Here is a 14184-nt window from a genome sequence, read left to right as displayed (position 1 = left end):
TTAAAAGAGATGCATTGAAAGGTTTTGTGTTCACATAGTTTTTTTTAACGTTCGTTGGTTCGAAAAAATGGAAGTTTAATTATTAGAAGCAATTTCAAATACTTTGTTCGCTTATTTATATTTCGTGCTGGGTGACGCACCTCGTTTGTTTTCGCATAACGTTTCTGGTTGCTTTCCTCACCCAGCCTTATTTTCTTACTAACCAGCTGCCGATGATATGATAAACCGACAATTGTTTATTTGAGAGTTCATAATTCTTTTTAAATTTTCTATTTCAAACACTAAGTAGATACTTTTTATGAGCTCAACCAGGTCAACCAAAGATCGCACCATTGTCCAAAATGGCTCCTGATCCAAACCTCTTCCTTACTAAAACAACCCTTCCTGAGATACTTGAATATAGATTCGCAGACGTATAGACGGTTTCTATAGCTGGTGATTCTGACTTATCATGTTTCAGAGTTTTTTTAAAACAAGCTTTTGTAGAAAACTGGAATGACAGATTTATGGTTGATCCTAAAAAGTATCTTCCTTTATTCCTCTTTGACTACTAGTACGTGGCCGGCGCCGTTATGGATCATTTTTTTAAAGGGAGAGCATGAGTTTTGTGCATTGAGAATGATTTGCTAATCCCAAGCTGCATTCTTTTGGCCCTTGTACAAAATTGATGGCCTCGATCAATCACGGAGTAGCAACCATTAGCGATGTGGAACTCGTTCTACTTTGCCACGCCAGCGATCATGAAATTCGAAATGCATTGAATGATTTGATACAATATAATATTAGTGATGGTATTTTTGAAGAATAATAAGAGCATTTCGGGCTTAATGATTTGAGGTGGATATGAGTAGTCAAACAAGCTAAGCTAAGCTAAAATGGCCTAGCCGGAAAATTTACTTTTCAATCTCGAAGCATTTCAACTTCAATTTCTTCATGTTAAACTGACCTTGGTTGGGAGATATTTTGGTCGCTTAAGAATGACACTTTTCTGATCATTCGCAGAATGCAGTATTGGTTCTGCCTTCTGCGGCATGAGACCAACAAGTCGTAGGTTCAAAGTTCGAGTCAAGTTTAAATGAAGAAAGAAATAACACGAGAGGGGCAAACAGCTGGCAAACATACATACTTCGGTCATCATTCTTTTTGTCTTTTTTTTTTTTTTTTTGATCCGTCATTTGACGTTTCATGTCATCTTCGCTGATTTATTTCTCCAAATCTCGATGTTTAAGGGCTGAACAGCAGCTTCTCCCTGAATTTTGGTTGCCTTGTTTCAGCAAGATAGCTGATTTAAAATTAGAACTAAATAATGTTTCAGCGGTTGTTCAGCAAAAAATGTTTTTTGGGACAACTATAACCTCGTCACTAAAGATCACAGGTACAGCTGGTGTTACGGAGTTTCTCCTGGTAAAGATAATTGACTATGTTTTCTTCGGGTTTGGGAAAAGCTGGTTTCTCCTGGTCCAGCAGGCGATTGCCTCCAAATCCCGATTCATTTTCAAAACGAGATGATCGATTTCAGGCTGTGGTCCGGTAATATACAGCTGCAGATCATCTGCGTATAGCTAGTAATTGCATTCGAACACATTGAGTAAGCTGTTAATGTATAAGCTGAACAGCATCGCACTGAGGTATGAACCTTGGGGCGTACCATCCCGCCACTCACAGCTGCTTGAGTAGTAGAACCCGCCATACCGCACAACCTGTTTCATTGTGAAAGGTAGGAGAAAAATAGATCGCGAGCGTGTCTAGTAAATTCCTCATCCAGCTTTGTGTCTAAAATGGAAGTACAGTCAGTCAATGTACAGTCATCATCTCCGAAACCGCTGTAAATATCTTGCACAACCTTCGTGAACGCTGTTGTGGTACTGTATCCTCTACTCTACGGTAACCGAATTGGCACCTGGCGATAGATGAAGGATGAGATGTATGCAAGTGATTGGTGATTTGTGCCAGTAGAACTTTTTCTAAGATTTTGGACATTGCTGGAAGAACACTAATGGGTCTAAAATCTTTGTGTTCTACGGGGTAAGACACTTTTGACAGTTTTCCACATGGAGGGAAACGTTTTACACTCGATTATGTGGATGAAAAGATGTTTAAGAAATGGATATATGTGGCTCTTTTATGACACTAACTTTTAAACGTGCGTTCCTGTAGACTTATATGCTGCATGCTCCTTCAAGATAGCGACAGTATTGGTCAACAAGTCGTATCTGTGCAGTAAAATTCCTATGTTCATTGGGACATATTTCGTCTGAAGACCGGTTGCCGTATTGGAAAATTCCTCTTGTCAAATCTTGGCGTAACCATTATGATTGTAGACTTTGCCTGGAAATGAAATTTTTTCTGGTAACTTGGTGCACGATCTCGCAAGTCTTTCTATCGCTAAACTCCTGATCGAACATACTTCAAAGGGCACTAGTGAATCGGTTTGCGATGACGAAAATATTGGATCATTCCGTGGTCAACGTTCGACCCGGAGATGTAACTACGGGCTAGTGACTTACTACAGTCGTTTTCGCCACTATACCGTTGACGCAACATGATTTGCCCTAGTGAACCCAGCAGAATGGCAATGCAATCGCCGGCGAAGTAGAACCCATCACTCCTGGCGATAAATTTGCGATTGTTTAGATCACAGAACTGGTAGTTTTGCGTAGATGGCTGCAATTAGTCGTAGTCTTCGTATGATCTGCTTTAGGACGAAATCAACCGTAGCCAAATATCGTCGTCGAAACGTACTGCATAGATCAGTAGATTCAGCGCTGCAGGCGGTTTGCTGGGTATACTTGAATGCCTGTTTTTCGAACCAAATTCCGTGAGGTAAGGTTGGTATTCAGTTTGTAGGACAAAGCGGCGTACATAAAGTGGGGCATAGACTACATCACATTTCTGCAAATGCGATGATATTCGATGAAATTCTGTCGCTGTGAATACGATTTGCATCGTGTATGGCACTGTTTGAATGATCGAGCAAACGGTTTGAGCAAAATCGTCGCGTCGGGATCGAAATATTTTGTATAAACCACCCTCTGTGGCATGGTGTATGGTTCTTTCGTACAAAATTCAGGCCATTTACTCAGCCCCAACCGAGTTGGAGGTGGTTTTTTGTTGTTGTTGTTGCTATTTTCACCAGCAATAGTTTGTGTTCGCGCGAAATTTGTTTGTATCGTGTGTGGACGAGCATAGATCAAGCAATCCTGGAATCATCGAATTTGCACACACCATTTGTGTAGTCTGTGACCCGCTTAAAGCATCCTGTGGAATTGCGTGACTGTGCAAAACGAGAACCTGGTCTATATCTATACTTGTCCATAGTTCACATCAGCTAGCGTCAGTAAGCATGAGGTCTGTACGATTGCATTCTCTTTGTCTATTGGAAAACCATGCATGATTTTCCTGAAGAGACTTGGTGGGCAGATCGGAGACAAAAATTAACTTGGTCGAACGTCTTCTGGCGGTACAGGTCCGAGAAAAGTCTATCATGAGCAGATTGTCCAGAGAGTTCATAAGCTGCATTATCTGCTTCACGAAACGACCGTAGTAGTTCACAGCGTTGATGTAGGAAAGGAGATGTTTGGTTTCTTTCGGAAGTGTTATCTAGGCAATGTCGTTTGGAGAACTTCTGGTGCCGACTTGATTCCAGAGAGCAGTTAGAGTTATTGGTGAAATCGGGGAACTGAAATGAAGGAAAAAATTTGTCAATGATCACACAAATTGTGCAGCCAATGATTGAATTTGTGGTAATTTGTGGTAATTTCTTAGAGAAAATTAGAAGGTTTGAGTTCAAATGAGAGAAACCAGTGCTCAGAGAGAGTGAAAATGTGCTAATTGTTGCAATTTGTAAAGCAGTTGTGGATTTTGATCATTACCACTCCAAATGCAAAGAATTCTCTCTTGATTTCAACCCCTTAGATGAAATGCACTACCGAAGTGTGATTATCTACTGCTAGCAGCTTCCAAAATTCTTTCCTAATCTCAACTTACAGGTAGGCATCGATGTTTGTGGAGTAATGAGCGTTAGACAATTCATTGGAAAGCTAGTCACCGTCACGAACGTTGTGCGTGGTATTTAAAGATTCGAGTAATCTTGGTGAAGTGCTATATTCTGTGAAGACGGTGCACAAACAGCATCTTAATGATTTTTAATAGATTTCTTCGTAATTTTTACCAAGCTTTGACTCGAACCTGAAACTCTGTTCTGCCACTTCGTCCTGGTTGTATCTTATACCTGATGGTCAGATGTACCAAATTTTGTGAGAACGTTTTTTAACGAATTGGGTGTATTCATATTTTTTATTTCCTGAAAAATAAGGAGCCATCGAAGAGTTAATTTTATCCTAAACGTAGGGTATTTGATTTTTTATAATTATGTCCAGTTTTCATTACATTTGGTTATGTTCATGTTCAAACGCATATCATACCATTAGCATTGGTTCACCCTAGCAAGACACCCTCATCCTAGAGTTGAAATTTGAGTAGACTTCAGCTTATCCTATTTTGTATAATCGTTTCGGCCCCACGTCAACGCTTGCACCCCAAAGAAAGTATGCGATTTTCTCCTATGGAAGCAGCAGAATCAAATAACGATCCACAACGAAAACAAACAGCTTCACTCAGAGTTGAAAACTATCCACCGGCAAGGCCAGGAACTCTGCTCTCGAATCGAGCAGCTACGCACGGAAGAAGAGCTAACCCGAACCCAGCAGCAACATCTTTGGGAACGCCTTCGAATGCTCCAGCAGGATGATGACGTCTTCTCGGTTCTTCTCGAATGTTTAAGGGCCGATGACCTTTCACTGCCGGAAGAGAAAGCCCTGTTGGAGGTTAATTTCAACCATTGATGAACGTAAATCATTTTTCAAAAAGTTTCCTAATCATTTAAGGCCTCCCTTCAATAAAAAAAAAATGCATGTTGCATTCCCCCTTAAAAAATTTAAAATTTAAATCATATTCATAGTTCGAATTTGAACCGCTTGACCAGTTAAATACTACTTCAAAATCATTGGGTTCGTCCATACTCCTCATATTTAAGTCTTCATATTTCCACATTCTTTTTGTTTATGCATTCCTTGAATCAACCTTTACTAGCACAACCCCTCCCCCCTTTCCAGATCGAGCGTGATTTCCTGCAGCGGCAGCAGGAGAACTTCACCAAACTGCTGGACGAGAACAAGCTGCTGCGCTTCCAGCTGGATGAAGTTCGTGCCCACGGCGATGAGTTGAGTTTGCAGCTGGAAAACGTGCAGGAAGCGGAAGTGGTGGCCAAGGCCGCCCAGCAGCAGCTTCTGGAGCGACTCAAGGCTCTCCAGGCGGACAACGACCAGTTGCTCGTTTCGCTGGAAGGGCTGCGATCCGAGAACGGCTCTCTGATGGAGGAACGGAACATTCTCGAGGATTGCTATAAAACTTTGCAAGGTTGGTTTCAGGCATGAATTACGATTTTTTTTAACTGATAATGGAATAATGGTTTCCCTTTGTTTGCAGTTCAATTTCAAAAGGACGCTCGCTTTACTGCGGTAGGTTAATAAATGGTAAAAGTTAAAAATTTTCGCAAATTTTTCCTGTCAAAACGTTGTACTCATAGGGATTTCTAGTAGGATTCTAACGTGTTTCTGTGTAAAAATGCTTAACTATAATAGACATGTTTGCAAAGTTGAATCAATTTCCTCGGTGGTTTTCAATTCAAAGAAATCACATCCTTCTGTCAGAATCGAAATGTCAAGACTAAATTGAATGAGAATTTCCATAGAATCTTTACCCATTAGGGTGGCTGCAAAAAACGAACCATATATATTTTGTAAATTGGACGAAAAAACTGACCTATGCTCAATCGGACTTCATTAAGGGCTGTCCCAAATAGCTCAAAGTTACGATGTAGTTACCCCTAAAAGGAAGTTCGGAAAAATAGAAATTTTAATGTTGATGTTAAATGACTTAAAATGTACAAAACGTTGAGATCTGGTGTTGTTTCAAAAGAGATTTTTTTGCTTGAAAATCTACTTTATGGTACATTTTCCGGATCTCCGGTGGATTTATACGGAATGTCCAAGAAATTAAATAAATCATAACTTGCTCCTTTTATGTCAAGAAATTTCCGGTAGACTCTTCCCCGATACTTCAATATTGAAAACACAACTTTTCTACTCAACAGAACTGACTTCAACTTTTTATTCAAGATCCTCTCAGCCGTGCAACAGGTCTTCGCGTACCGTTCTTAACCAAATGTTGGACACAACTGTTGTGTGTCAACTGTTACAGTCCTCCACTCTTTGAGTTACGATTTTGATATAATAAAATAATGCTTACAATAAAATTCAATTTACTTGGCAATCGCCCACTTAAGTAATTCTAACAAAATTCAATTGATTAAAAATCAGATTAAAACCTGCGCACTTCCGTTATAATTCTTTTCCTGGAAATTTCCAACGATGCATGATCATAGTTTCCTCGCGTCGCCTCTTTATCCGTTCAGATCGCCTGACTCCTTGATCGACGTGCATTGCAGTTCATCATCTGAGTCGCTTTGATTCGGTTTTGTTTTCCGCTTAAAATCGAAGCCCGGAGATGCATTTTCCGTCGAATCATCCAAAAATCGAATAGATTGTTGAGATTGTTTCCTTTCGTAGCAGTTTCTCCTAATATGCCCTCTGGCATTGCAGAAACTATACAAAACAATCCCTCCAATTCTGTCCCTTGAATAAGATCGATTTCGTTGTTTGTAGTTTGTTGTACTTGGAATTAAAAGCTTAAAAAGACTGATTTACAGAAAGTACTAGTTTATTAGTCAAAAGGCAAAACTGGACTGACAAATTATTTTCGCTATCTTGTTACTATGGTGATGCTACGCTAGTATATAGATACAACGGCCTACTAGTCGGGTTGTAATTATCCTTCTTTCTTATTTCCAGAATACTAGCTACGGCTCAAATCAAATCTTGACGGCATTCTAGTCATACGCCGAGGTCGGCTGGAACCTAGAGAAATACGTCCTTGGGTTGATTGTTGAGGGCTCTGTTGTTCAACGGCTTCCAGGAATTCAGCTTGATCGTCTGCTTCAATAGTTGAGTCGAGCTGGTTTTCAGGATCGTTGATAGTAGCAGAGGAACCCGGTTGTTGAATTGGTTCGACGTACTGAGTTAGTGAAACTTCTTCGGAACGCTGTGATGATGTGGTGTCCTGCTGTTTTGTTGATGGCAATCCAAACATGTCCACATGGATGTTCAATGGTGAACAGCTAGGTACAACTTGTTGTTTCACTCTTATGCCGCTTGATTTGGTTGCCATGTGAGCAAATAAGTTTCCTTCTACCATTCATCCAAGAGAATGTTGAAGTTGACTTATCCAATCACTCCGGATGCCCATTTTCATTTGTAAAGTTTGGCATAAACTTAGCCACCAGGCTTGAGAACGGAACAACTTGTAGACTTTGGAAACGTTTGTTTATTTGGACGCACACAGCAAAAAAAAATGTAACGCTGGCCGATGTAATTTATGAAGATGTAAGCATACCTATGTATTTTTTTGGATAATCGTTTTAATATTACATCTTTTCTATGTACACCATGCGAGCAGGTCTTTTTGTGTAATATCACAACCAGCAATGTAGCATCACATCAAGTAGTCAATGTTTATCCAAATTGACATTTGATTTGCTATACGTATCAAAAAGTTGGTGGAGGTTTGCAAGGCTCAGGAAGATTTGTTTTTCTAGTGAGTATGATCGATCTTCTCAAAAAAATTTAGCAAAACCATTCAGTAAGGTTTCATTTTCTATTTTTCTCTGCAGGGTCATTTCGCCCAAGGACACCGTCGAGAATGAAAAATTTAGAAAGATTTGAAACCACCCGGATGAAAAGATGAGTATTTTTTCCGATCTGATTATCCTCAATGAGCTCATTTCCAATTTTTTTTTAGGAAGGAACTGTTACGGATTGAAAACACACGCTGGCTGTTTCTTCCTAAGGATACGGAACCTCGAACTTCAAATCTTACTGATACGATGCCTCCATTTCCGTTGAATAATTGTCAGCTATGAAAAACAGTTTGAACAGCTGTCGTTTCATGAAAAATTATGTTATCAGAAGTGGTCAGAAGTGGTCAAGTGCAATGTTTCGACAGGATTTCTATAGTTTCAGCTAAATCGGTGCTGCTGGATATGTTTGGAACGGGAACCTGTCTTCTTAAAGAATTAGTCAGAGAGAACTTCCTATCCGGACGACTCACAAACGGCAGTTCTCACTTAGGATAAGAATATTATGTAACAGAATGATGATATTTTCAAATAAATTATCTGCCAACAGTTTGATTATAATTGCTCAGTTTAATTCTCATTCAATTTCCTGATTCTTATCCATATTTAATCCATATTTAAAGTCTGGGTCTTGAATGAGACTTCAAGTAAAAAATGGAAACAATCATGTTTATGAGAAATTTAGAAAATATTCAAACATCCAGGTACATTGGAAGCTCTATACTATAATCGTGCTCGAATTTGTTTACTGCGATACATACTTTTGATGTAATTTGTTTTACATCGTTCAGATGTAATTTCGTAGTCACATCAAAACAATGTAATATTAGATACCTTTTGCAACTCAAGTTATGTGCACGTTTTTGATGTAATATCGCAACACTTTTTTTGCTGTGCAGTAAACTTAACAATGTACGCATACCACGGCCAATCATTAATTCTGCTGGAGATTTTCCGTTCAAAGTTCGGCTTGGAGTGGATCGGTAAGTTTGGAGAAATACATGTAGCATTTTGTTGATATTTTCTCCCTCGTTGATTTTCAACATCGACCGCTTGAGTGTGTCCACATACCTCTCTGCCTGGCCGTTGGACTGTGGATGATACGGTGCTGAAGGAAGATGTTGGATACTATTTGAAGCGCAGAACGATGAAAACTGTTCGGATGTAAACTGGCTTCCGTTGTCCGAAACAATCGTCGATGGATTTCCAAATCGGGCGAACAGGTCTTCTAGAAATTCGACCACTACTGCTGTTGAAGGTGATCGAAGGATTCGAATTTCCTGCCATTTGGAATGCGCATCCACAACGACTAAAAAATGTTGATCGAAGAAAAGGCCGGCTAAGTCAATATGGATTCGCTCCCAGGGGGTCTTCGCTCGCATTACTTGACGAATGTTTCGATGGCTGCATCAATTTCGGGCCAGAAGATGTGACTTCGTGCAATGACCTTCATCCGCTCAATCACAGCATGTTCACGATGTTGTTGCTTGAGAATGCATTGATGGAAGCATTCAGGAATTACTAAGTAATCGGTCGCTCATCATCAGACAATTTTGCATCACAGAGAGAGATTCACGATGAGGGTAAAATTGACGAACAGCTGCATCTTCAATTTTGTTGCTTGAGGGCCATCCTGCTTGAATGAATTGGATGACTTTCTGTAGAGTAGGATTCCAACTGGTAGCTTCACGATCCATACGAAAAGTTAATGGTAGAGAGAACTAATCGCTTCGTCTAGTGAAACACGAACGTCTTGCTCCAACTGCACCACAGCAATGATGAAATCCTCGTCTGGTTTTGTATGGTTGTTGATTAAACGAGCGAGCACATCAGCATAGCCAAATTGAGTTGTCGATACATAATCGATGTTGAAATCGTAACACAACAACGTGAGTGCCCAACGCTGGAGACGGTTTGCGGTGTGCGACGGGATAACTTTTTTCGAGCCGTAAATTCGCAATAACGGCTGATGGTCCGTTTGCAACGTGAACTTCCTTCCGAGTAATATTATATGGAATTTGGTTACCGCAAATACCAGTGCTAATCCTTCCTTTCTTCACTTGGCTGTATCCGAATTCTGCTTGCGTCAGAATTTTGGCTACCTGCACAATCGCCTTGAGGGAACCATCAGGAAATCAGTACATGATCACGGCACCTATTCCCTATTTTGATGCGTCTGCTGCCACGATAGTTTCCAACGAAGGATCGAAGTGTGTGAGCAACAGGTCGTATTGAAGAATAGCTTTGAACCTGTCGAAGGATTGCTGACATTCACGAGACCAATGGAATTTGACACCCTTCTTGAGAAAAGCATCGAGCGGCGTCTTAGTTGATGCATTTCTTTGACGATCGAGTTGTAATATAGTTGAACCGAATATTCGGACGATCACGAGACAACGGATGAACTTCTCTTCTTCGATCGTCTCTTGGTCTTCTCCAGTTTTCCGGTCATCATTCCGCCGGTGACTGAATCGTTCAATTGCACTTACTCTCTCGTTGGGTTCATTCCTGCACGAATGTCTGACCATTTTTTCACGAGTTATGAGAATTCGTTCGATTTGCTATGAAGTTGGGTTTTCCAGCTCGTATATTTGTTCACGAGCTTTCAAGTCCGATGCTCCAAGAGCAATGCGATCACGAATTTAACCGTCCTTTTCTTCGACACCGAATCCATAGCTTTCAGCTAATAACTTCACATCCAGAATGAAGTCCTCGACCATTTCATCTTTTCCCTGCGATCGATTGTAAAAAATTTTATCCTCTTCGTCTTGCTATCGGTTTTATCATAACGGTGTGCGTGTTCAAATCAACGCTAGGGAACAAATTTTTGATCTCACTGAAAACCGTTGCTCCCCCGACCGATATGAACAACGATTTCCTACTAGTTTTAGGTACATTATTGTAAAGTATTCTAAACGCTCTGCGTAATCGGCAAAGGAAGTACCGGGTACATAAGGTTCGACAGACCCCATGAAGGTATTCATTATATACAGCTTGATCGATTAACAGCTGGCTTCCTCCGCCAAAAAAGGCAATGGCGATAAAACAACGCTTCTTGAAACAATGCCTTTAAATCAAAATTTGGACAATTGCATCAGCCTAACAGCAGCAGATTTTGTTCACAAAATTACCAAATCCGACTCCATAACAGTTACTTCCGCCTACTTTGTGGCACCGCAAGCAAAATAAACACTTGTATCCAACCAAATGGTTATCTTGTGTTATAAAACCGAAACCCACTGTCACCATGATTTATGGTTTCTAAATACACTGATTGCAGTTTTGTTCGTTCTGTCGACAATTCCAAGATAATTAAATCCACAATTATCCTTGTCGCCACTTTTATGTCAAGGAATTTCCGGTAGACTCTCTTCCCTTCGTGAGCCAATGCGAAGTCTTACTGAAAAACCACTAGCTAAAACCAAAATTGGGACGTTTCCCCAGTTCGAGGGCATGCATGTCGTGTAACTTTGCCCGATACCTAAATTGAGTGATCTGCACCTCGTCAGGATGTTCGAATGATCTTCACAAGGAAATAACGGGTAATTCCGACACAGACCTTCAGAACTACGCCTCTTCTCTGTTTTTATCCGGTCTTGCTTTTCTTCTACCGGAAGGTCTGGAAACCTTAGGATCTGGTGAGGCTTGGTCTAAAGATCATATTTCAAGATCAGATGGCTTTAATTTTGATCCGGTATACTACAATCTATCGCCAATTTAGTGATACAACGTCGATGAATTCTCTCAGGGTGCATCTTGTTAATCTTCACCATGGAAGGTGTCACCACCGTAGCTTGACGACCCCCATTATACCATTTTCGGTACTCCTGGCCTCCAGGTACCTTCCAAGCGCTAGGCAAAATTTAAAAAAAAAATTAAATTAAACACGTGTGTTGGTCAGCTCACCGAATATGAATAGCCCGTTTCACAGGCTGGAACAATCTAAGCACTACGTTAAGGCTTGAGGCCGATTTTTACAAAAAACACTTGATTACAAAATTAACCAAATAACCTCGGACAGCTTAGACATGTTAACAAAGTGACATTTCAACACACGATTTAAGATTAATCTATATATCTATTATATAAAATTCTCTTGTAACGGTGTTTGTAGTACTACTCCTCCGAAATGCCCCACACGATTCGAATGAAACTATTTTTAGAATATTCTGTAGCCATGCGAATCGGTTTATATCGAATAAAAACAACACAAAGTCGCATGAATTGTCCGTAATAATTAAATTTGTAGTTTTTTGAATGAAATTAAAGTCATGGCTTCCATATTTTCGAGATTTTTTGTTTTCCTTTGGGCGGTTTGTTTTTCGTCTCCAAGGTCGAGGCGTCGCGACCTGACGTCGTTAGAAGATAGTAACTATGGCATAGCATACTGATCAGTGAGAATATTTTGGCGCGTATTTCTCAACCAAGCATATTTTCAATACAAGTGGTGGCGATATGAAGCCTTGATGTGATTTTTTTGTTCTTGATTCCTAGCTCATGTCTATAGCACATGATTATGAATGACGCCTAGATGTGACTCAGGTTGAAAGTTTGCCGAATGAATAAAACAAATAAATTTTGTTTTGCCAATATCTAAAATTGAAAAGTCAGGCATCCATTTTTAGAAATTTTCTTTTCTTTGAGGGGTTTGTTTTTCGTCTCCATGGGCGAGGCGTCGCTAGCAAACGTCGTTGCAAGATAATAGTAACCAAAGCATACTGTTCATTGATCACTGGAAAAATTTAAAAATTAGGCGCCTTTTTCTCAACCAAGTAGGGTGAGTGCTCCTACTTTGGACCTAGAGCCTACTTTAGTCCTAAAATGCCGAAAATTGTAAATAATTCACTTTGCTAACAAAGTATAATGATACTCCAATGTACATAATGAACTCTTATTCTTCCTGAACCCTGTCATACCGCTGTTTGCCATAAAAAGTGTTTCTGGTTAAGTTTTCAACGATTTTGAAAATGTACCTTCACAAAAGTGGTGAATCAGACTGTTCAATTAGTGGGATGCGTTTTTAATAATTAGAGTGAATAAGGAAAAATCACGTTTTTTTACTGCCCAAGCCAAAGTTTAAAGGGAAATTACCTTCACTGTGAAGAATATGAACCATTTTATTAATTTTTCCTATAATTAAAGAAAATAAATGGAAAACTCGGAAAATTGGTAAGGGGTCGAAAAATAGGAAACTTTTGACTTTGATGTTCCATTTTTAGACCTGACATTATCAAGACTTTTTTTAACACCAACAAATCAACAAAGCTGCGAATTTTGAATTGAGGCATAATTCAGAACAAATATTGAGCTTTTCAACATTTTTGTCAGCTTAAAGCAAATTAACTATAAGAAAATATAAACAAAATAGTTTAAGCTGTTGTTCTGCTGATAGAGCTGACGGGGAGTGGAAGTGTATGAGATATTCATAATAGAAATTCAAGTGCTTTTGATGGTTAAAAAGCTGTAATACTTTTTTATGATAATATTTGATTAAATATAACATTTTTAATTAATTTGTTTATTTATTTTCGAAAAATCATACTTTTCATTGTATGCTTTAGTTCTAGGTCCAACCAAGGTACCAGTTCAGTACTAAAATTGGAAAAGTAGGTTCTAAGTTGGAAATTCTGATCATCCATATCTTTGCAAATCTTTCATTAACGGCGAAACCTCAGTTGAAAATTTTCATTGAAACATGCAGATAAGTTCATGAACTATGAATAAGTTTTCTGAAAAATATAAACCTCCCAACCATTAATGAGAAAAACATGATTATTTAAAAATCACCGCTTAATGGGTCCAAAGTAGGGCAACTAACCCTACCTATATTTCGTGGGGGCGATATGCAACCTAGATGTGTTTTTTTCCATGCTTATTTATACACAGCACATGGTAATAAATGACGCCTAGATGTGACACGGATTGATATTTTATCGATCGAATCAAAACCATATAAGCGATTTCAAATATTAAAACCATTTGTAATTCGTGTTAATTTCAGTAGTAAACTGTTGTCCAGAAAATATGAATTTGGTAATGATAAATTTGAAATAATGACACTTTGCGGACGTTACAAAATAAGAAATTGGGAAGCTTTACATTCAATTTCGTATAATCCAAAACGCCTAGAACACAAGACACATTAACTGAACAAGAGTCTGTTCTTTGAAATAGATAAGATAGGATTGAAGTTTTTAAAGGTCGAATGAACTTTTCGATTTTTTGCAAACGTAAGTTGAAGTTATGAATAAAATAATCTACTTTTCAATAACAAAAAGTGAGGATATTTATTTTCCGGAAGAATTTTCAATTTAGACAGTAGACAAGAGCAAGTGAAAACTTTAAATTTTTACAAAAAATGTATACATTATTTCTTCATCTCAAAACTGTTGGGCCCAAATAAACAATCTGATTAAATAAACTCAACTCTT

At 39.0% G+C, this 14184-nt stretch overlaps 1 protein-coding gene across 2 annotated transcripts in view; it reads left to right on the top strand.

Annotated features, from left to right (window-relative positions):
• Positions 1-14184, top strand: part of LOC129757391 (restin homolog) — a 142471-nt gene that overhangs the window by 122520 nt on the left and 5767 nt on the right. Inside the window, exons 8-10 of one of the 2 annotated variants that reach the window (XM_055754604.1) lie at positions 4545-4826; positions 5115-5418; positions 5488-5523. In XM_055754604.1, coding sequence (XP_055610579.1) covers positions 4545-4826; positions 5115-5418; positions 5488-5523 — 622 coding nt within the window. The remainder of the gene's footprint in view (positions 1-4544; positions 4827-5114; positions 5419-5487; positions 5524-14184) is intronic. The other variant, XM_055754605.1, reaches the window with a different exon arrangement.

Source organism: Uranotaenia lowii, chromosome 3, assembly GCF_029784155.1.
Source record: "Uranotaenia lowii strain MFRU-FL chromosome 3, ASM2978415v1, whole genome shotgun sequence".
In the NCBI taxonomy this organism is placed as follows: domain Eukaryota; kingdom Metazoa; phylum Arthropoda; class Insecta; order Diptera; family Culicidae; genus Uranotaenia; species Uranotaenia lowii.
This window is presented reverse-complemented; position numbering and strand designations above follow the sequence as displayed.